Source organism: Neopsephotus bourkii, unplaced genomic scaffold, assembly GCF_033783945.1.
Source record: "Neopsephotus bourkii isolate Nb327-2 ecotype Australia unplaced genomic scaffold, CSIRO-AGI_Nbou_v1 NB_1615, whole genome shotgun sequence".
Taxonomy (NCBI): Eukaryota; Metazoa; Chordata; class Aves; order Psittaciformes; family Psittacidae; genus Neopsephotus; species Neopsephotus bourkii.
In genome coordinates, this window is record NW_026902090.1 from 7128606 (window position 1) to 7148592 (window position 19987).

At 47.0% G+C, this 19987-nt stretch overlaps 1 protein-coding gene across 1 annotated transcript; it reads left to right on the top strand.

Moving 5' to 3' along the window:
* Positions 1-558: 558 nt before the first annotated feature.
* On the top strand, positions 559-19568 carry VWA2 (von Willebrand factor A domain containing 2). Its single transcript, XM_061372391.1, has 14 exons — positions 559-593; positions 1804-1862; positions 2773-2847; positions 4138-4271; positions 5791-5900; positions 8966-9160; positions 9825-9955; positions 10575-10707; positions 12419-12474; positions 13324-13431; positions 14306-14887; positions 15198-15749; positions 18380-18502; positions 19051-19568. The coding sequence occupies exons 1-14, from the start codon at positions 559-561 to the stop codon at positions 19182-19184; spliced, it is 2427 nt and encodes an 808-aa protein (XP_061228375.1). The 3' UTR covers positions 19185-19568.
* Positions 19569-19987: the final 419 nt, after the last annotated feature.

The following is a 19987-nucleotide window of genomic DNA, read 5'->3' on the forward strand; positions in this document are numbered from 1 at the left end:
ACCCCCCTTTACTTAAGCAAGCTTGGGGTCTGTTAATTTGGCAGTGTTAATTTGGGGGTGTTAGGAGGATGTGTTGAAGAGTGATGCTTGTAAAGCACCTGGTACTGCATAAAGAGCTGCAAGACACAGAGCGCTATTGTGTCTATAATCCCTAATGATGCTTTCCCAGTTCCCCTCTTTATTATGGCCCCATGCAGGTAACTGAGCAGGGCCTTGCCTTGTCTGTGAGGGGTGTTGAGGTGCAGGCATGGGCTTAATGGGTCCGACCATTTGGTGTCTGTGGTAGGTGCTAGAGGTACCCCTAGCAGAGCAAAGGGTCCCAGACTGATGCTCTAGGGCAAGACAAGCCCGTCACTTCAGGTGTCTCATGTGCTCCTCTGAATAGAAAACCTTGCCCAGAGGAGAAGTTTCCATTGCTGAAAGCTTGGCTTGTGTCCTGGGGTTTAAAGTTTTATGTGTCCCTGGGGGCTCATCTGTGTAAATGAGGTCTTCCCACCTACGGAAGCACAAGGGATAGTGGTACCCAATCTTAAAGACTGGGGAAACTGAGGAAGCGAGATGCCAGCACAGAACATTAAGTCCAATGTCAAACAGTGAGACAGAGAGAGGAACCTTTCTCAGACTAGTATGTTCCTTCCTACAGGAGCTAACGTAGATGTGTCCAGGGCAATAGCAGTTGAGGGTTGCACTGGGATAGGCAATGTGAGGACACTCCATGAAGCTGTTCCCTGACTACTGCTGCCCTGACTCATGAGGTTTGCCACATTACAAAGAACTGACACCTGAAGCGATGGGAATGTGCCTGTTTTGGTGGTTGCACTAAGAAGCATCAGTTCTTCCAACCTGCTTATTAAACATATCCTCTGCTGCAGAGGCAAGTCTTCCCTGGGCAAAAGCCCTCTCTATTTTCATAGGAAAACACTTGGTTAATAGAGGTGGTTATCAAGAAATGCATGTATTCATCTGTAACTCCATGAGAAAATCTGCTTTTGTAATGAGAGAGGCAGAGACCCAGCATGAATCTGGTCAGATTTGCTCTAGTGAGTGCACCCAGTGCTCTTAATCTGGAGGAAAAATAAATACACATGCTTTAACTAGAAAGCCATAGCTGAGCCAGGCGTGCTTGGTCTAAATGTGTGCATGCTTGAAAGTGTCACTGAAGTCCATCTGCGATGTGATGGCAGCCTTGCTGATTTCAAAGGAGAAATGAGCAGGAAATGGGCTTTGCTGGGCAGTTGTGCATGAAAGCGTCTCCCCAGAAAGCCAGTCCTTGGAAGATATAAGGCATGAAAGAGTGTTATTGAAGACCCGCAATGATGGGCTGCAGCGCTGGCTGAGGCAGGGATGTCTCAGCTGGATGGTGGGGTCAGAGGGACATTGCTCTGCACCATGCTCAGTGAGCCCCCAAAGGAGCTGTGTTTGGCTCCCTGAGGGCAGCAGGGACCTTGATGGAATTCAGTTTTGAGAGTGAGGTGCAGTGATGAGGAGGAGAACAGAGGTCTGGGTGGCCATGGAGGGAAGGAGAGGAGGGTGGTTGGGTGCTCCCTCCCCTGGAAGCCTGCTTTCTCCAGCCTGAACAGGACAGGAGATGGGTGCACAGGGAGACTCTTTTCCATCGTTTCCTCATTTTCCTGTATTTTCCTTCTATCTGTTTCCCACCCTCCTCCCCAGGGCTTGCCTTTGCTCTTCAGAACTCATCTGAACTCATCCCATGCGACAACCAGCAAGGAGATGATCAACTGCAGGTAAAGAATCCAGCCTTAGGCATTGGATCAATATTCCTCTCCTTTATTTTTCTTTCAGATTTGTCACCATGAGCCTCGTGTCATGTGGGTCCATCTGTGTTTTCCTGCTCTCCCAAGGTATGTTTGAAGTTGCCGCTTTTCATGGGTGGTTTCTGTCTCGGATGCTTCCCTGTCTCTGGAGTTCTTCGCTCTGAGGAATGAGGGCCAGATGAGCACCTCTCCAGGAGGTTTACCCATAAATCTCTGAAAGAGCTTCACATAGAAGGGGAGAAAATAATACCTGGAGGAAGAGCTTTGCTGAGAATTTGCACATCTGTATATGTGAAGTGTCTATTGATATGGGAAAAGCTGATGTTGTTGTGATATTAAAAGCTCATTAATGCCTCCAGTGCAGTTATTGGGTGTCTCCATTGCTTATGCTTGTAATCTTTGAAGCCAAAGCCTGGCCTAGCTGTCATTCTTGCACTGTGTCCTTGCATGCAGTGAGCAGAGAACTGTCTCCTGTGCTGCGGGTCCTTGGCATCTTTCATGCTCTCTGTGTCCCTGCCAGAAGGAATTTCCTCCCATAGACACACATAGAACCATAGAATAGTTAGGGTTGGAAAGGACCTTAAGATCATCCAGTTCCAACCCCTCTGCCATTGGCAGGGACACCTCGCACTAAACCATATCACCCAAGGCTCTGTCTAACCTGGCCTTGAACACTGCCAGGGATGGAGCATTCACAACCTCCCTGGGCAACCCAGTCCAGTGCCTCACCACCCTAACAGGAAAGAGCTTCCTCCTTATATCCAATCTAAACTTCCCCTGTTTAAGTTTTAACCCATTACCCCTTGTCCTACCACTACAGTCCCTAATGAAGAGTCCCTCCCCAGCATCCCTATAGGCCCCCTTCAGATACTTCATTGCAAATGTGAAATCTCTCCCACAAGCCAGCGTTTCTGCTGCTCCAGATTAAAGCCTGCATGTTTGGTTTTACTAAAGCAGTTTTTAGTGTTGATGGCTGATTGTCCGTCTGATCCCACAGTTTTGCTGGTGTGGGGTATACAAGAGATTCATGCTGACCAGGAGATGATCAGCAAGATCTCAGCTGCTGGGCAGTGTAAGTTCATTTTAAAGCAAGTTTTTCTTTTTTCTGAATTCCTTTCTTTTTTTTTTCTTTTTCCCCCCCTAAATTTATCTGTTTGTCTACTGGATCTCATTCAGTCTGTAATGCTCTGGCAAGCACAGCATTGTGGCTGCTTCTGCCCTAGCCTGGTTTCCCCCCCTCCTTGGTAATAGCTCTTCTGGGATGCGACCTGCTCTGGTTTTGCCATATTGGTTATTTGCCACCTGGCTGGTGTTTGTCAGTTCCTTCAGAGCCTGTTTCAAGCAATCCTGGTTTAAGGAGCTGTGTTTAATCACAGACTCGATTAGACTTCTCCTGTGGGTAATTTGTTCAGCCTGTGAAGCCAGCAACAGCCACACTGCAGTGAATAGGGAGGGCTGCGCTCTGGCTGCCAGCAAACCATGTTCACCTACAGCTCCCTTGATGTACACTCAATTGGTTACTCACAGTCTGTATCGTGCGTTCTCCTGCTAGCTATTATTTCCTACTGTCTGCCTGTCAAGTGATAAATTACATGTTCTCCTATGTCAGGCATGCCCCCATCCTCAGCACTGTGTGTTCAGTTCAGACCTTCCATCCTGATGTGCTCTATTTGGATGTTTCTCACTGATGCACATCACCAAGAGCCCTTCGGTGGGCTGCAGGTATAGAATCATAGACTGGTTTGGGTTGGAAAAGACCTTAAACTCATCCAGTTCCAACCCCTGCCACAGGCAGGGACACCTTCCACTACAGCAGATTGCTCAAAACCCCATCCAGCCTGGTCTCCAAGGCCCCATGCCAAGCCCACACTGGGATGGAGGCACAGCAGCTTTCTCTGTGCATGCTTAAGCAGGCAGCTGTGGTTAGTGCCTGCCCTCAGCACCCAGGTTGTTGCATCTCCACATCCAGACCAGCAGTGAGGGCAAGGCTGACAAGCTGGGGCAGTGCTGGTGGGCAGACTGTGCTCCAGCTCATCCCCAGTGCAGTGCTCCAGGGCAAGGCTGGTTGCCCCATTAGAAGAGCCAGTGACCCAGAAGGGAATGCTTTACAGCTTTCAATCCCTTGTAATCTGCTATTAGAAAATCCTAACTATATATTCAGGGTTTTGCTAGCAAAAAACACTCCTGTGCTTAAACCACGACAAGGCTGAACCAGTGCAGGCCAGAGCAGGAGTGCATCCAGGCTTTGGGTTGTGTCTGTCCTCTGTAAAACTATTTGTCTGGATTTTCTGCTCCTGGCTATCTGTTTCCAGACAGTGAGACTAATAAGGTGCAGTTTCAGAGTGTCTATCTTTTCTCCTAGTGATGCAGTGCTCTGCTTCATTAGATGTCCTTTTCCTCTTGGACGGCTCCTACAGCATTGGCAAAGGAAGCTTTGAAAGGTCTAAGCGCTTCGCAAGCAAGCTCTGTGATGCCTTGGACATCCACCCAGACAGGGTGAGTGTCAGGAATGTCTCATTTTAGGATCAAACAACTTGTCAGTGCGTGGAAAGGCCAGTGATAACGTGCTGAGTGAAACTGCAGCATTCAACCTAGCAGCTACCATCCAGAAAGATGAGGTGGAGGTTTGTGAAGCAGGGGGGATCAGAGGACACTTCTTGATTCTCCATAGATTTTAAGCAGTTCCATTTGGTCTTGAGAAAAAGGCATAATATTTCAGGTTAAAGGTTATAATTTGGGTGGGGTTTTTTACTGATTTTTAGTTTGGTTTCGATGCTCATAGATTAAAATGACTGGAAGGGAAAATGTTCATTGCAAGGCATCTTAGTCAGGGGCCTTGGAGAAAGCTGGGGTGCTTTTTGTACTTGATTCCCTGCCAGAGCCTTTCCAAATAATTGGCAGGTATTTGGGAATATTGTAGCAGGGATGCAAGGTCTCTGTGTAGCAGGACGAGGAGCCTGAGGCAGGACAGGGGGTGGGTCTGAGCCTGCTGCAGCTTTGGGGACCCTTGGTCCATGTCTGATTTTCCAGAGAGTCCTGGGTGCAAAGGAGCAGAGGCAGCTCTTGTGTTTGCTCCTGATTCCCATGGCAGGGATGCTTAGATTTGTACCCAAAACCATCCTCCAGACCAACTGCCTCCACTGCTCCAGGGCCTAAAACCAGAAGCTGCTGCTCTGCCCCTGTGGCAGGATCCTTTGGAAGCTGAAATCACCATTCCCCTTCATCATTTTCTTATGTAAGAAATCTTTCACCTTTCAGATCTCAGCTTACAACCACACAGCACCGGGAGCTTGCTGCAGCCTGGCAGTGATGGCAAGGGGTCACAGTGCACACGTGAGGCTTTGAGAGATGCTGGGTGGCTCAGGTTAAATGGACATTCCCTTTTCATGGCTTGTATTACATTGATTGAGAGTAGAGACTTGTATAGGATCATAGAACGGTTTGGGTTGGAAGGGACCTTCAAAGGTCATCTAGTTCAACGCCCCTGCAATGAGCAGGGATGCCTTCAACTAGACTGCAATATAGGCCTATAGATTGAAAATCAGCATTTTTTTCACCTTTGAAGTTGTCACATTCCATGAAACTTCTTGTCAGGCTGCAGTGAAACATCCTGGTTGTATTGCCCAGTACAGACAATTCAGTCTATTTGCATTTTCAATGACAGAAAACAGTTTTAGAGGAGGTAGTGGAAAAATAATTGGTTTGTGTTGCCTGCTGTGCTCAATGCCAGAGGGAGCTGCTTTTAGTAATGGGAAGATTGCTGTGCAGTATATAACTGGCTTGGTGTAAGAGGTGTTATTTATGAACTTACTGTGCTTGAGGCTCCTTGCTGCTCTGAATGGATAAATATAGATCCTGAGCTGCCTGTGACTGCAGCAGAGGCTCACGTTGTTTGCTGATGAACTATTTTGCCTTGCATAGAGTCTGCATAGGAGATGCTGTGGTCTGAGCTCTTTGTTGAACTTCATTTAGAATCTCACAGATACCTTTCATAATCTTCAACCTTTTCTTTTAGGTCCGCGTGGGTTTGATACAGTTCAGCTCAACTCCTCACCTTGAATTCCCACTGGATTCGTATCTAACCAAACAAGATGTGAAAGAGAGAATCAAGAGGATTGTGTTCAGGTCAGCTTATTTTACAGCTCCTTTTTGGGGCTATGAATGATCTCTGGACTGGGAGTTTGTTGAGGTCAGGACATCTCCACCCCTGCTGTGCATACACCAATGTGATGCCCTCAGGGAGGAAGGTGGATGAGCACTGTGGTCCATAATCCACAGCCTGCTAAAACCTGGTCCGGCTTTGTTGATGGAAGTTGATGGGAGGGAGAGTTTTCAATGTCACACTGTAACATGGTAAATAGGGAGAATTTTCCATGACTCTCCTGGTGGGTTGTTCTGGCCATTTGTGCTGGGCAGTAGGTTACGTGCTTCCAGGGAAACGCAAGTGTGGTGTTCCCGCATGCCTGAGCAAAGGTAGGACATGGTTTTGGTGGTTACAGTTTCCTTTGTCTTATGTAGTGGTGAATTCCTGGTCCCTAGATATATGTGCATGTGTACCTGCTGAATTCAACAGGATCAGGTTTTCAGAGGGAAACCTTTTTTGTTCCTGATGATAAGACTTGGATGTGTTCCCATGACCTCAGGAAATGGAGCCAGAAGCCAGAAAAGACCTGTCCTTAGAGCCTCTCCAAATCCAAACTCTTCATCTCTGCAAAATACTTCTGGATCTAGGAAGGATCTGACAACCACCCCCAAATAACTCTTGTTTTGATGATAGCTGAGGTACTGGTGTGGCCTGTGGGAGTCTACTCCTTCAGCTCATCTGAGTTAAGGTTAATGTTAGCTCTGCGTTTCTCATGGATGCCTGCTACTCTCAGCATGATGTACATAGTGCGAGCAAATGGGATCACTTCTGACTTTTTCAAGCAAGACCAATTGGCTGGTTTTGTTGCATTTCTTTTGATAAGTTTATCAAATCAAGGAAACCTCTTGTGTAACATTAAAGGAAAAACTTCCCAGAAAACAAGCTACACTCCTCCTCTTTGGCTGTTGGCTGAAAGTCAGTGAGAACAGAGAAAGCGGAGCAGTGTTTGGTGTCTGGCACTGAAATTCCTTGATGAGAACGCATGGATGCTGACAGATCAAACACAAAGCATGACCTTGTGCTTGGCTGTTCCATCTAGTTTAAATGAAAAGCTGACATTTCAAAGCAGATAAAACAGCTACAGATGGATTCCAGTTGGCTTCTGAAAAACCTGTGTGTCTGACATCTCGGTTGAGAGGCTTCTTGATGTGCTTCTGATGAGCCTTTGGCCAACGAGGCGTTTCCTGACTTCAGCCTTGTGCTCCGGGTGTGGAGCTGAGAGCACTTGAAAGGAGGCAGCACCAGACTAAAGCGAAGCGTCTGTGATTTATTTGGAGCCTGCTGGTCTCTCTCTGTGAATCCTGTCCAATCGGCCTTTGAATTCATTGGCCAAACCCAACCACATTTGGCAGTAATCTCAGAAGCTGAACTTCTTATGAATTTCTTTCATACAAGTCAATGACTGGTTACAGGAGAAAAACCTTCTTAGCGCTGTCCTGGAGGAAAGGCAGCAGGCAAAATCCACATCTCCTTCAGCTTCAGAAAATCCTCATTGGAGTTATGCCTTAAACGTACACCCACTGTGTCAAAACCAGTGAAAACTGGTAAGAAACTGAATTTAAGGACCTTTTGTGCAGAGACTCTTTATTAAGTTTTTCTAACCCTCAGGGCTCATATGGGCACAGCTGAGTTATCGCGATTCAGTCATCAGACTGACTATGTACAGTGTATTTTCCCCCATGCACAGCACTTTTCACTGAAGCATCTGACAGCTGCTGACATCTGGTCAGGAAATGGCACATTTGGAGGTGCTATGAGCACAGTATGAAATGAGCATGAAATGATGAACTTGGGCACGATCAAATGCTTTCCTTGAACAAGTGAATCAGGAATCAGGTGCTAAAGCAAAGGATGGATGTTCAGAAAGCAAATGGGATGGGACAACATGATGCCTCCAAGAAATGAGTAACACTTGTGGTTTGGTTCTCCTTGCTTGCTCTGAATGGCTATGAAAGCAGCTCTAAAAGGTGATTATAGGAAGTGACCTATAGCACAGCTCCTTGGTAGAAGACAGCTGGAAATGTCTCCTCCAATCTCATGGTTTCGTTATCAACAGGTCTGGAGCAAGTTCCCAGTGAACTGGGCTCTCTCTGGTATCAAACATCCAGTCAGGCATGGCACATTACAGACCTCTCACCTTGTGCAGATGGAGAACTACCAAGAATGGAAGAGGGAGACTCATGTCAATGCAGGATTTACCCCTTTGAGATAAGCAAATGTTTATTCCTCCAACACCAAAAAGAGTTAGTGAGTTGTAGGCAGGGGTCAAAGCTGTCGACAGCAGCTGAAGAGCTTCCAGTGTGGGTTGCCCTTGATTTTTACAGGAAATGAAAGGCTTTCTCCCAGTGTGTTGTGTTGTAGCAAGGTCTTAGCCTGGTATTGATGGGATGCAGAAAGTAGGGGGTTGATGTGAAGCTTAAGTTGGTTGCACCAGGGGCTGCCTGGGTACCCTACATCTCCAAGTGTAGGAGATGGATGGGGAGTTGGGGCAGCTGGGGTCGATTTCATCTTTAGGCCCAGCTGCACAGTCTACCCTGCAAGGCAGAGGTGAGACCATCTCCTGCCTCCTCTCCAAGGTCTCTATTGGGTTACTCATGGCTTTTACTTAAATAAAACTGCAGTGTTTGGCTATAGTGTCATCATTCCTGCCTCAGCCTGATACAAATGATTGTTTTATATATAATTCTGGTGAATTCTGGATGAAGTGACTGCAGTTTTTAGATGGAAGACCAGAAGCAGTTGAGACATTTGTCAAAACTGGAAATAAATATCTGAGAGCTCTGGTTCTTGCTCCAGCTGCAGAAACACTCTGCTGTGTGTTAGAAGTCTTGTTGGAGATGAGAGAGGCAAGGGTGAGTAGATGCGACCTATTGATAGGAAGATGACAGGGTTAGACATCTCTGTGGATGTGTGGTGTGGCAACAGGCAGAAATACACCAAATTCCCCATTACCAGAGGGTGGAAGTTTGAAATTCAAATGGTAAATACAATAGCAAGAGAAGAGCTTTGCTTCCCACTGTTCTGATTTTATCTCCCTTCTTTCTAGAGGTGGGAGCACAGAGACAGGTCGGGCTCTGAAGTACATTCTCCGCAAGGGATTCCCTGGTGGCAGAAACTCGAGTGTCCCTGAAGTCCTGATCATCATTACGGATGGCAAGTCCCAGGGCAGCATCGCGATGCCTGCAATGCAGGTGAAGGACAGACACATCATGGTTTTCGCAGTGGGAATCAAGTTTCCAAGGTAGGAAACCTCCCGTAGAGTGGGAAATGGAGGTCTAGCTAGCCAAATGGCAAGTTCTGGTGAGGAAGGGGTGGCCTTGTGCCTCATGGGAGCTTTGGAAAGAGAAAAGGAGGATTTGTGGGCTAACAAATGGAGGAAATGCTGATTTGGCTGCTGGTGTAGGAGAACTAGTGTTGAAGATATATAAAGGGGGAGTGTCCCGAGGATGGAGCCAGGCTCTTCTCAGTGGCAAACAATGATAGGACAAGGGGCAATGGGTACAAACTGGAACACAAGAGGTTCCACTTAAACTTGAGAAGAAACTTCTCAGTGAGGGTGACGGAACACTGAACAGGCTGCCCAGGGAGGTTGTGGAGTCTCCTTCTCTGGAGACATTCAAAACCTGCCTGGACACGTTCCTGTGTAACCTTATCTAGGTGATCCTGCTCCGGCAGGGGGATTGGACTAGATGATCTTTTGAGGTCCCTTCCACTCTCTTGCATACTTCGATACTGTGAAGAAAGCTCTTCCATTGACTTGCCTGAGATTAAACACACAAAGCCTTTGAAAACTGTTTGAAGGGTGTCATGGTTCTGCATCAGCTCTCTGTTCACTGCACAAGGTCTGTTTTGATACTCAGTTCTTTGGGGATAACTAAGTGGTTGAACACCCCCTTGTTCTGCAGGTGGGAGGAGCTGCACGTGCTGGCTACTGAGCCCACTGAGAAGCATGTGCTCTTTGCTGGGGATGCTGATGATGCTGCCAACGGCCTGTACAGCACCCTCACTGGCTCTGTCTGCAGCACCACCACTCCAGGTAACCCCTTGTCCTGGCTCCTTCTTCAGGTCCATGCTCTGAGCTTGAACCATGTCGCTGAGTGAGGAAGATGAGGTGGTGGCAGAAAGCATACAAAGGAATTAGCAGGTCTTATGCTCTGAGTTATCCTGATCCTGGTGGCCAAACTGGATGGCATGCTGGTGATTCCAAGTGGTGGAATCACCATCCCTGGAAGCATTCACAGACCGTGTGGATAAGGCCCTTGGTGACATGGTTTAGTGGTGACCATGGAAGTCCTGGGGTAGAGATTGGACTTGATGAACTTAAAGGTCTTTTCCAACCTGGTTGATTCCATGATTCCATCATGAAGGCACCAAAGGGACTGAAAATTTGTCACTGACATCTGAACTCAGCAGTGAGAGTTTTATAGAGAAGCAAAGCAGGATGAATAGTGAGCATCCAGAAAGTGGGACAGGCTGGTGAGCTTGTCAACAGGAAAACTCCCTTCTGGAGTCTCTAGAGGCTGTGTGAATCCCTGTCTGGTCTGCTGCTGGTGGTGGATGAGGAAGGCTAATGCATTTTGGAATGGTGCTTCACTCCCATAGAGACTTTGCATTTTCCTGCATTGACCCAAGTTTGCATTTGTTCTTTGCTACAGGCTGCAGAGTTGAATCCCACCCTTGTGAACGCAGCACCCTGGAGACTGTGAAAGAGCTGGCTGGAAACTATGTGTGCTGGAAAGGCTCAAAGCAGCCAAATGCAGTGGGGGCTTCTCTGTGCCCTTTCTACAGGTGAGTTGGACACCACAACTGTAGAAATGAGTGGGGCTGAAAGAACATGAGAGATACAGTAATGAGGCTTTTATCTGACCTTAATTCTTTATGGTGATGAAGATCGCTCAGAAGACTGGTGCAAACATGGTCCCTAGACATAGGAAGAAGCTCTTCCTGGCCTGACCATTGACTTATATGTGAAGCAAAGGGTAAGAGGAGGAGCTAAGAGGATAATTAGCCCAAGAGAACCATGAATATTAGAAAATGGATTTGGGGCTGGTTACCTGTCTGCTGAACTGAGATGCTTTGGAGTTTACATCTCTGCACTGATTCTGCTGCAGAGGTTTTTAGGTCTGGCTCCCTGCACTGGTGCTTGCTTTGGTTTCATCCACTCAGGCTTTCTTCCTTGCAGAAACCCCTTTTCCTTTGCTTGGCTGCCCTGGGGGGACGTGGGAAGAGTTCTCCTATGGAGAGGTTCCAGTCACTGGCAAAATACCCCTGGTGCGGCAGTGCCAAAACCAGAATGAACACAAAGAGCTGCATTATCAGGTCAATGGCAGTGAGTTACATGGGGGAAATGTCCTCTTGCTCAGAGAGAGGAGGCTGGAGCTGAAAACCCATAAACCATGTCAGGTCCTTCAAATAACATTGTCACTGTAGTCGACACAGTGGGAGAAATGCTTTAAAAAATGAGCTGTGAAGGGAAAGGCTGCTTTGTGCTCATTGCTGATAAAAGCAGCTGAGTGCAAGTGGTGGTGTGCAGAAATTGGTGTGGGGGGGTTGTTTTTCCTTTGAAGAGATGTTTTGTGTGTTTGTTTTAATACCAGGCAGTCAGATTCATGTTTGGAAATCACCCTGCATCTGGGCTGTGCATAATGGTCTGTGCATGGATATGACTGTATGGATAATTTCAGGCTTGTCTTAATGTCTGTGAGTGTTTCCAGATCCTTGTGCTCTACAGCCAGTGTGGGAAAGCAGAGCAACTTGTGGCTTGTCTACGACATCCCAGTTGTGATGGTGTTGGCCACAGTTGGCTGCAAGTTTGAGCAGCCCTAATGTAGGGCACTGGAAAATCAGTGGCATAGTGAAGCTGCAGGTATTAGATAGATAGAAACATCATTAACACGGATGAGAACAAGCAGAAATCATCTCACTGTCAGGAGCCAATGTTACCTGCCTTCTTACATGGGGCAAATATACATTTGTCCTCTAGGGTTTGGGTTTATTTCATGTCACCTTAGGGAAGGGAAATGATGGAGGAAGTTAAAAAATCTCACTGGGAGGCACAGCTGAAGACTGAAGATTTCCTCCCACTCTAAACCTTGCTTGTCCACTAGTTACAGGTGGATAAATCAGATGCCAGAATTCACACTGGATGACAAATTCTCACTGCTGTAAATTTTTTTTGTTTTATTCAAATTTAGAATAAAAACTGTGACATTTTTTCTGCAGTAACAATAACAAAAAATTAATTTGGAGCCTGAAAAATACATCCATAATCTTTAAATGTAAAACATTTTTATAGAATTTGAGCCAAAAGAGTAGATTTGATGAAATTCTCTTTCTTTCTTTTGCCACCCCATGCAGAATGGACATTTTCTTTTGAAATACTTGTTTTGAAAAACTGTGTTTTCAAAGAAAATCTGTTCCATTGAAAAAACCTTGAGGTCAATCTGGAAGATACCTTGTTCATCTTTGAATTCATGGTAGGTTTTATTCTTTGTTTCAGGTGGAAGAGGGTCTTGATAAAACACCCATCCAGATGCTTCCGAACTGTATGTCCAGGTAGGATTTAGCCTTTGAAAGTTTTTATTTACAAAGCAGGAAAGATGAGAACTAAACAGCAAAAAGACTAAAATAAAGAATGAAAAGAATGAAAGGAAAGGTGTTTTATCTCTAAAAATCTTGTACTGAGTGAGAAAATGTCATCCTTAGCAAGAAGTTGATGTTACATCCATTTTTTTTTTTTGTGTCATGGGTATCTGTAACCTGAGGTCTTTTGGATTAAAATATCACCCTGTCATTTCTCCTTCCACTTGAGGAGCCAGTTAATCCTCATCTGTTTGTGTCTCTGGGGTAGAGGCTTGTGCTGCTTCCCAATGCCTGCCAGGAGTCACTGCTCTCCAGCCAGAGGAGTATGCTGTGAGATGCCTCCACTCATTCACTTGGTACCATGGTCAGTTTAGCAGGGAACCTGACCCTTGCTGATTGCCAGCCTGTTTCTGTGACTATGAAAATAGCTGTGGTGCTTCAGTTCTGCCCTTAACTCCATCTTTTTGCTGATTCAGGTGAAAGTGGCTTAATTTTCTTTGTCAGTACAACATTGCCCAAGCAGCAGGCCACACTCTCATCCTTTTGTTGCCGGTGTAAATCTGACCAAGCTGCTTGACTTTTAGCAATCCTATATGTACATGAATGTAACTTCCTTGGTGTTATTCCAAAGGAAATGAAGTGAGCTCCTGATTTCCAACACTGACTGTTGGAAAGCCATCCCAAAATGAAATTGCTATGGAGGTGAGGGTGCACGTGGCCCTGTGTTAGTTCACACTCTGCAGCAAGAGACCCCTTTTCCACTGGTGGCACAGATGGGAAGGGACAGGCTCCCTGCTGACTCCTTTCTCTGATCCCGTTTAGATCCTTGTGACTCCCAGCCATGCCAGAATGGGGGCACGTGTGTCCCAGAGGGACTGGACAAATATCACTGCCTGTGCCCAGTGGGGTATGGAGGAGACATCCACTGCGGTAGGTGTAAACCTGCACTCTTCCTCCTTCCCTGTTGGCTAAATCCTGCCCTTTGTGGTGTCTGTTGCATGGCCATGGGGACAACTGGGGTTGGGCTGCAGCCTTTGGGCTTCTCTCCAGAAGACAGGATGAGTTTATTCTATGATTCTATAAGGGTTGGACCAGACGATCACAGAGGTCCCTTACAACCTGGTTTTCTATGTTTCCATGATTGTCTTATGGTGGTTATGTCTGTGTCAGTCCCAGTGACTGGGTCTCACTGCTCAGAAACCTTGTGGATATGGAGAGCACCAATACTGACAGTTTCATCCTGGTGTGGCTGCCTTTGGGTCTAAATGCAGGTGCCATGTGAGCAGAACAGAGAAACTGGGACAGACACATAGGTATGGCTGTTGGTTCTCTCCCTGAGCACATGGGGTGAAGAGGGACTCCTGATATTGGGGGTTCAATGTAAGAAATCCAAGAAGGTCCCAATTTCAGGACATGCTTTGTACTTGCTTCCCCCACATTCAAAGCTCCCACTTTAAAATGTCCCAGGATGTTACAAGAAAAGGGGCTGGTGCTTGGACTCTCTCCTTTCTCTGGAAAACTTGGGATGGTTTTCCCAGAGTACTTAGTGAGAGGAGCTGTCATTTTTAGTTTGAAGTTTGCCATCCGAAAGTTCAGGAATCCCCCAGACTCCCATGGATATTTCCTGTCTCTAAAGCCTCGTGTGGTATCCAACTAAAATAAAGCATGCTCCAGGCACAGGTGTCCTCCAGCTTATGGCGTGCTTGGCAAACCAGTTTAGGCTATTGGACACCATGTCCCTTCTCCACACCACAGGGCTTGTCTTGTTGCCCTGTCAATGACAAATTGGTACCTCCCTTTTCAGCACCAAAGCTGAGCCTGGAGTGCAGCGTGGTTCTCCTTTTCCTGGTGGACAGCTCGTCAGCAGTCACACTGGAAGGGTTCCTGCGCTACAAGGCATTCCTCAAGAGGTTCCTCCAAGGAGTGATGGGCCAGGACTCACCAATGAACGTGGGAGTGGCCCAGTACGATAACAGTGTTAGGGTACCCATTGAAGTGGAGCAACACAAGGATGCTGTCAGTCTCATGAAGAGGATTGATGCTTTGAATTTCAGTGGAGGAGGAACCCTGACGGGCAGAGCCTTGCAGTACATTGCACAGCACGGTTTCAGGAGCACCCCAGCCTTTGCAGACATGCAGGGTGATATCCCACGTGTGGTTGTCTTGCTCACTGACTCCAAGTCCCAAGATCCAGTGGAAGAAGCTGCCAAGTACGCAAGAGACCAAGACCTCTTCTTGATTGGTGTAGGCAGCAGCTTCATGAGAGCAGAGCTGACCAAGGTGACTGGCAGTCCAAAGCAGACAATTGTCTACTCTGATCCCCAGGAGCTGTTCAACAGGATCCCGGAGCTGCAGAGAAGGATCTGCAGTGTGGACAATCCTGGAGGTAAGACTCACTGTGGGATGAGTTTGTCAAACCACGAGGAGGTCTTCTGAGCTCCACTGGGGACAAGGGAAGGACAAAAGGATGAATGTCCTTGTTTTGTTTGTGTCAGTCATAGATCCAGGGACTAACCTTCCATCCCTGCTTTTTGTGGTGGGTATGTGCTTATTGGTGTGAAAGGCTTGTAGATCACCCTTCAGTGATCAGCAGTGATGAATTTTGCCCACCATTTTCCCCTTCTGAACACTTCTTTTGGTCAGAAAAGGGTACATATATATTCTGAGAAATCCTGTGTTTCCACTCTCTTATCCAGGCTGCCAGGCGCAGTCTCTTGACTTGGCATTTGTGGTGGATGCTTCATCCGGAGTTGGCCTGGAGAATTTCCTGCAGCTGAGGGCCTTTATCAGGAGCAGCTGTTCACATTTCAGCATCAACCGTGATGTCACCCAAATTGCCCTTGTGATCTATGGCAGCAGAGCTCACACTGTGTTCGCTTTGGACACCCACACAAGCAATTCTGCTGTCCTCCAAGCCATCGACCAGGTGCCTTTCCTCGGGGGCTCGGGCTCTGCTGGCAGCGCCTTGCTGCATGTTTATGGTGATGTGATGACAGTGCAGAAAGGAGCAAGACCTGGTGTCAACAAGGTGGTGGTGCTGCTCACAAGTGGAGGTGGCATGGAGGATGCGGCTGGCCCAGCTCAGCAGCTGAGGCACAATGGCATCTTGGTGTTTGTGGTTGCCATTGGGGATGCAGAGAGAGACACGCTGCTGAGGGTTGCTGGGTCTCCCAACTACCTGGTCCACATCTCCTCCTATGAGGACCTGCAGTATTACCAAGACCTTATCATCGAAAGAATCTGTGAAGGTGAGAGAACATCCCATCCTTGCTCTTTATGCTGGTGCCACCAGGCATTGTTACTGTAGGTTTTCTAATGCTTTACCAAGTAAGCTCAATACTGCCTTTTGCCTTTTACAGGTGGGCAAACTATGGCATAAAGATCTGATGGCTGTTCAAAGCAATTCTGTAGGAATAGGAACCAACTAGGAACTCACTGGGTGAGACTTGGCTTAGTGTGAGTGGCTGTTTCCAGCCCTGCCAGGCCTAGGTTCTGCCTTCCATGGAAGAAAAAGAAGTTTATTCTTCTTCTGAGGTTGCTTTAAACCTGCAGAACTTGCTATGCATTGGTGTACCCCCTGCAGGGTTATTGGGGGGGTTAATGGGACACGTTTCCACAGCCAACAGTGTTGAATGTGAGCACCTGTGTTCACTGAAAATCAGCTCTTCAGAAAGCATAGCAGCCCTGGTTTGCAGACATTAGTAGTGGCCAAAGTGCTTCTAGTTAAGATGCCATGCCTTGTTTCTCATTCAGAATAGTCTAACATCTAGCTATTTGCTTTTGTTATGTTTTAACTTGTTTGTAAGATCAAATGAAGAAGCACGTTGAGCTTCAGCACTATCAAAGGTCCTTTTTATCTCTGGGCATGCCCGTGGCTCCTTCAGGGTTAGAAAGAACTAAAGCACTGTCTCTTTGGGGTGAGGAGCTGGTCTCTTGGCAGGCTCTGCAGATGGTTTCTACCTGGAGCTTTTCAGTGTGCTCCTTTTGCAGTGGTATTTTCAGCTGTGTTATTACAAAAACAATGTACTGTACCATGAAATTAACTACAGCGCCACAGATGAAAGGGAAAAGATGGCAAGGTTCAATGAGTCAGGGTAATAACATATCATTTCCTGAGACTGAATTGCTGCTTTCATTTCATGTGCAGGTAATCACTGTTTGCACTAGATAGGCTGGGACCAAGGGCGATGTGGAGATAAACCCTTCATTCAGCCTTCTGCTCCCAAGTCCAAGGCTCAATAACAAAATCATTGTCTGTGAAAGGGCATAAAAAATATTTATGACTCATGATAAAAGCATTTAGAAAGAGGTCCTGCCTCTGGACACCTGCAATATCGCGTTTATTCTGAGGCTCAGCTGAAGAGAGACCATAAAACAGAGATCTGGGGCAAGGAGAAAAGATCCTAAGCATTAAATGTCTATGAATCTGATTAATGGAAACACAGACTCTTGAAATCATCAAAGGTTATAATCCCTCAAGTGGAAGAAGCTTATTTCAGGTGATACGGTGTTAACAGTAGGCTTGAGTTTCACCTACAGTGAAAGCAGAAGTGTCCCTCCCTGGGGATATAGTGTCAGGCAGGACCCCATCTGAGATGCCCCACGATGACAATGTTGATGAACCCAACTTGGCTCCATATAAAATCAACAGGAACTAAAGACTGAGATGTCTCAGATCTAGGATTTGACTGTCAAAAGCCTGGATGTCAATGATAATTTTGCCAAGCTTAGGTACAGGTTGAGAGTTCATGTGCATGTCGTTACCTGTACAGGGAGAGCAAGAACAAAATGTGGTGAGCTGTAGTAACCTTCCTGATGAAGAGGATAGAATTAATACCCTTTCCTTTCCCCCCTTTCCTATGCCTTCCATGTGTTTTCTACCACAGAGCAAAGAGCAAGGGTAGGAGCTCCGCTCTCTACCCCACATAGCTGTTCAGCAGAGGAATTTCACACCCTTACCAACACTGCAGTGGTGTTGCCAGCAGACTGGAAGCAAATCCCTCCGGGATGCTGCTATTTAACCTAAAGTAGCTGCAGGAAGGCAGCATGAAACACTGCCAGCCCTGCTGACAGCTGGGCTCTGTGGTGTTAAGAGGGTTAGGAAAGCTGTCACATACCTCATATGAACAGGGATAACAACAACTTGGGCTGCAGTTGCAGGCTTTTCTCTTGAGCCTCTAGAAAGCAGCACAGGAATGTTTCCTGTGTTGTTTCCCATTCATGCCACCCTTGCTTCACGGTTGACTTCTTGTCCTTGCTCCTCACTGGTGGGAACTCAGGTTCTCTCCAGGGCAAAATGGGGTTTGAACTCCAGTGGCTTTTGGGGTTGTTAACTGCTTGGAGGAGGGCGTATGTCTTGCTCTGTATTGGCAGTGTCTGGATGCGGGGACTTAGAGTGCTCACATGTTCAGTGCAGAGCTCTGAAGATGCTCCACTGTGCTCTTCTTTGATAGGCAGCCTAACGTATTGCCATACTTTAAGCTTTAGAATCATAGAATCAGCTGGGTTGGAAAAGACCTTTAAGATCAAGTCCAACTGTTCCCCCAGCACTGCCAAGTCCAGCACTAAACCATGTCATTAGGAATTGTCATTTATTAGGAGTGTTCTCCAGTTTAAAACATCTAGCAAAGCCGTTCTTCTTCCTCTTTATGTTAAACACAGAGGAGTTTGTCTTTTGTGGCAAGACAGGGTTTTTGAGCTTGCATCCTCTGCCATGTTAATGTGGTTTTCCAATCTCTTCAGCCCTAGGTAACATTTTTTGGTGTTTGGGATAGATAGTTCCTGATACTTTTGCAGCATTCCTGATGAATCTGAACATGTGTCCTAGCTGTTAATGCTAGATGCACCTGAGCCTGCTTTCTGCTTGTGTCTGTTGCAGAAGCAAAAAGCCCCGTGAACCTCTGCAAGCCCAACCCATGCATGAACCAGGGCGTATGTATCCTTGGGCCTGGGAGCTACCGGTGTGAGTGCCACGGCTGGGAAGGACCTCACTGTGAGAGCAGTAAGGATCAGCAGATACAGCAACCACAGCAGACGCCGTCTGGTCTGCCAGCCCCTCTGAAGGGATCCCACATCTCCCACCCTTGAGCAGAGATGTGGCTGTAACTCTTGGGCAGCTGTTTGGTGGTTGGGTCTTGGTGCTGATGTGGCCTTTGTCACAATCCCTCCTTGACCCCCAAGGTGGAAATCTCTGGTTCCTTTTTAATGTGAGGGAGCTGTCTTTGTTGGAATGTGAGACACTACCCCTATTGCTTTCAGTGCTTTCCATGGTGTGAAAGCCTCCCCATTGCCTTTCCTCTCTATAGCTGGGAGGAACTGGTGACTCTCTAGCCCTCCAGAGGTGGTCCTGTGCCTGTAGTGGGAAGTTCTTAGATAAGTGGGTCCAATGTTGTGCTCTTTACCTGATCCCAGGAGTTCTGACCTCCACCCCACAGCCTCTAACATCTGATGACTTAAGAGGATGCTTCCTGGGTTGTAATGGACCGAATGTGAGCTTATCCCTTGGTCCAAAAGCCCTTATCCCACTTCTGCACTTCTCTTCTACAACAGGAGCTCTCCGGGGTGATTCTCCACGATCCCCAGTCCTTCCTCCACACTCCCATGTGCAGTGGACTCCAAGGGCTTTGCAGCACTTCTCCAGAGCCCCCTGGCACACCAGAAGACACATGGATCATGGACACTGACACAGATGCACTGAGTGCTCCAGTTCTCCATCCAGGAACACTGCCATTCTTAGGCACAACCTAGCAAGCCACCACTGTCCCTGGCAGTGACTGAGATGTTCAGCACAGGGACTGTGCCAAGGCCATTCCCAGTATCTGCATTGCACAAACTGGGCTTCACAGTGCTCTCTTTCTTCTGTAATTGCAGTAAATATTCGTGTTTAAGTATTTACTGTTGATATTTAGCATTTCCTCATTCAGGTTCTAGTGCTGTGTGAGTATTATTATTTCTTTAATGGACTTCTTAAGACATCATTGAGTCAGTCTAAAAATGCATAGAAGTCTGAGCAACACTGGAGCTCCTGCTAGGGGTATAATGTAGATAATGCACTGGCAGAGGAGGTGCTGGAGCCAGGAAGACAAATAAGAGGAAGGAGAAATGGTTATGAGCTTCTATTCTGCTTTGCAAGTTGTCCATGCTGCTTTCTTCTCTGACTTTATTTGGGCTGATTGTATATGGTTTAGCTTCACAGTCATTTGTAAGCATTAAAAAGCAGAGCTGGGACAGTCAGTTTTTCAGTAGATGCACTGACTGGTTTTCTCCCACATTTAACCCGGGTCAGATCTAGTTACCAGGGCTGCAAATACATCAAGTAAGGGCAATCCCCAACCATTTGCAAACACAGATCTGTTCTGTTGTAGGCTCCAGATGGATCCATAACTTGTTCCATCCTGCTGGTCTTTGGCCTTTGTCTGTCTGCTTTCAGGTTTAACTCCCTGCCCAGCCTCACTGTTATCTGCCAGCCACAGTCTGACATGGAGGG

Coding starts and splice junctions, on each gene's coding strand:
- VWA2 (XM_061372391.1), top strand. CDS start 559: ATGCCAGCACAGAACATTAAGTCCAATGTCAAACA. Junction 1,863..2,772: donor TGTTTTCCTGCTCTCCCAAG/GTATGTTTGAAG, acceptor CTGATCCCACAG/TTTTGCTGGTGTGGGGTATA. Junction 5,901..8,965: donor ATCAAGAGGATTGTGTTCAG/GTCAGCTTATTT, acceptor CCTTCTTTCTAG/AGGTGGGAGCACAGAGACAG.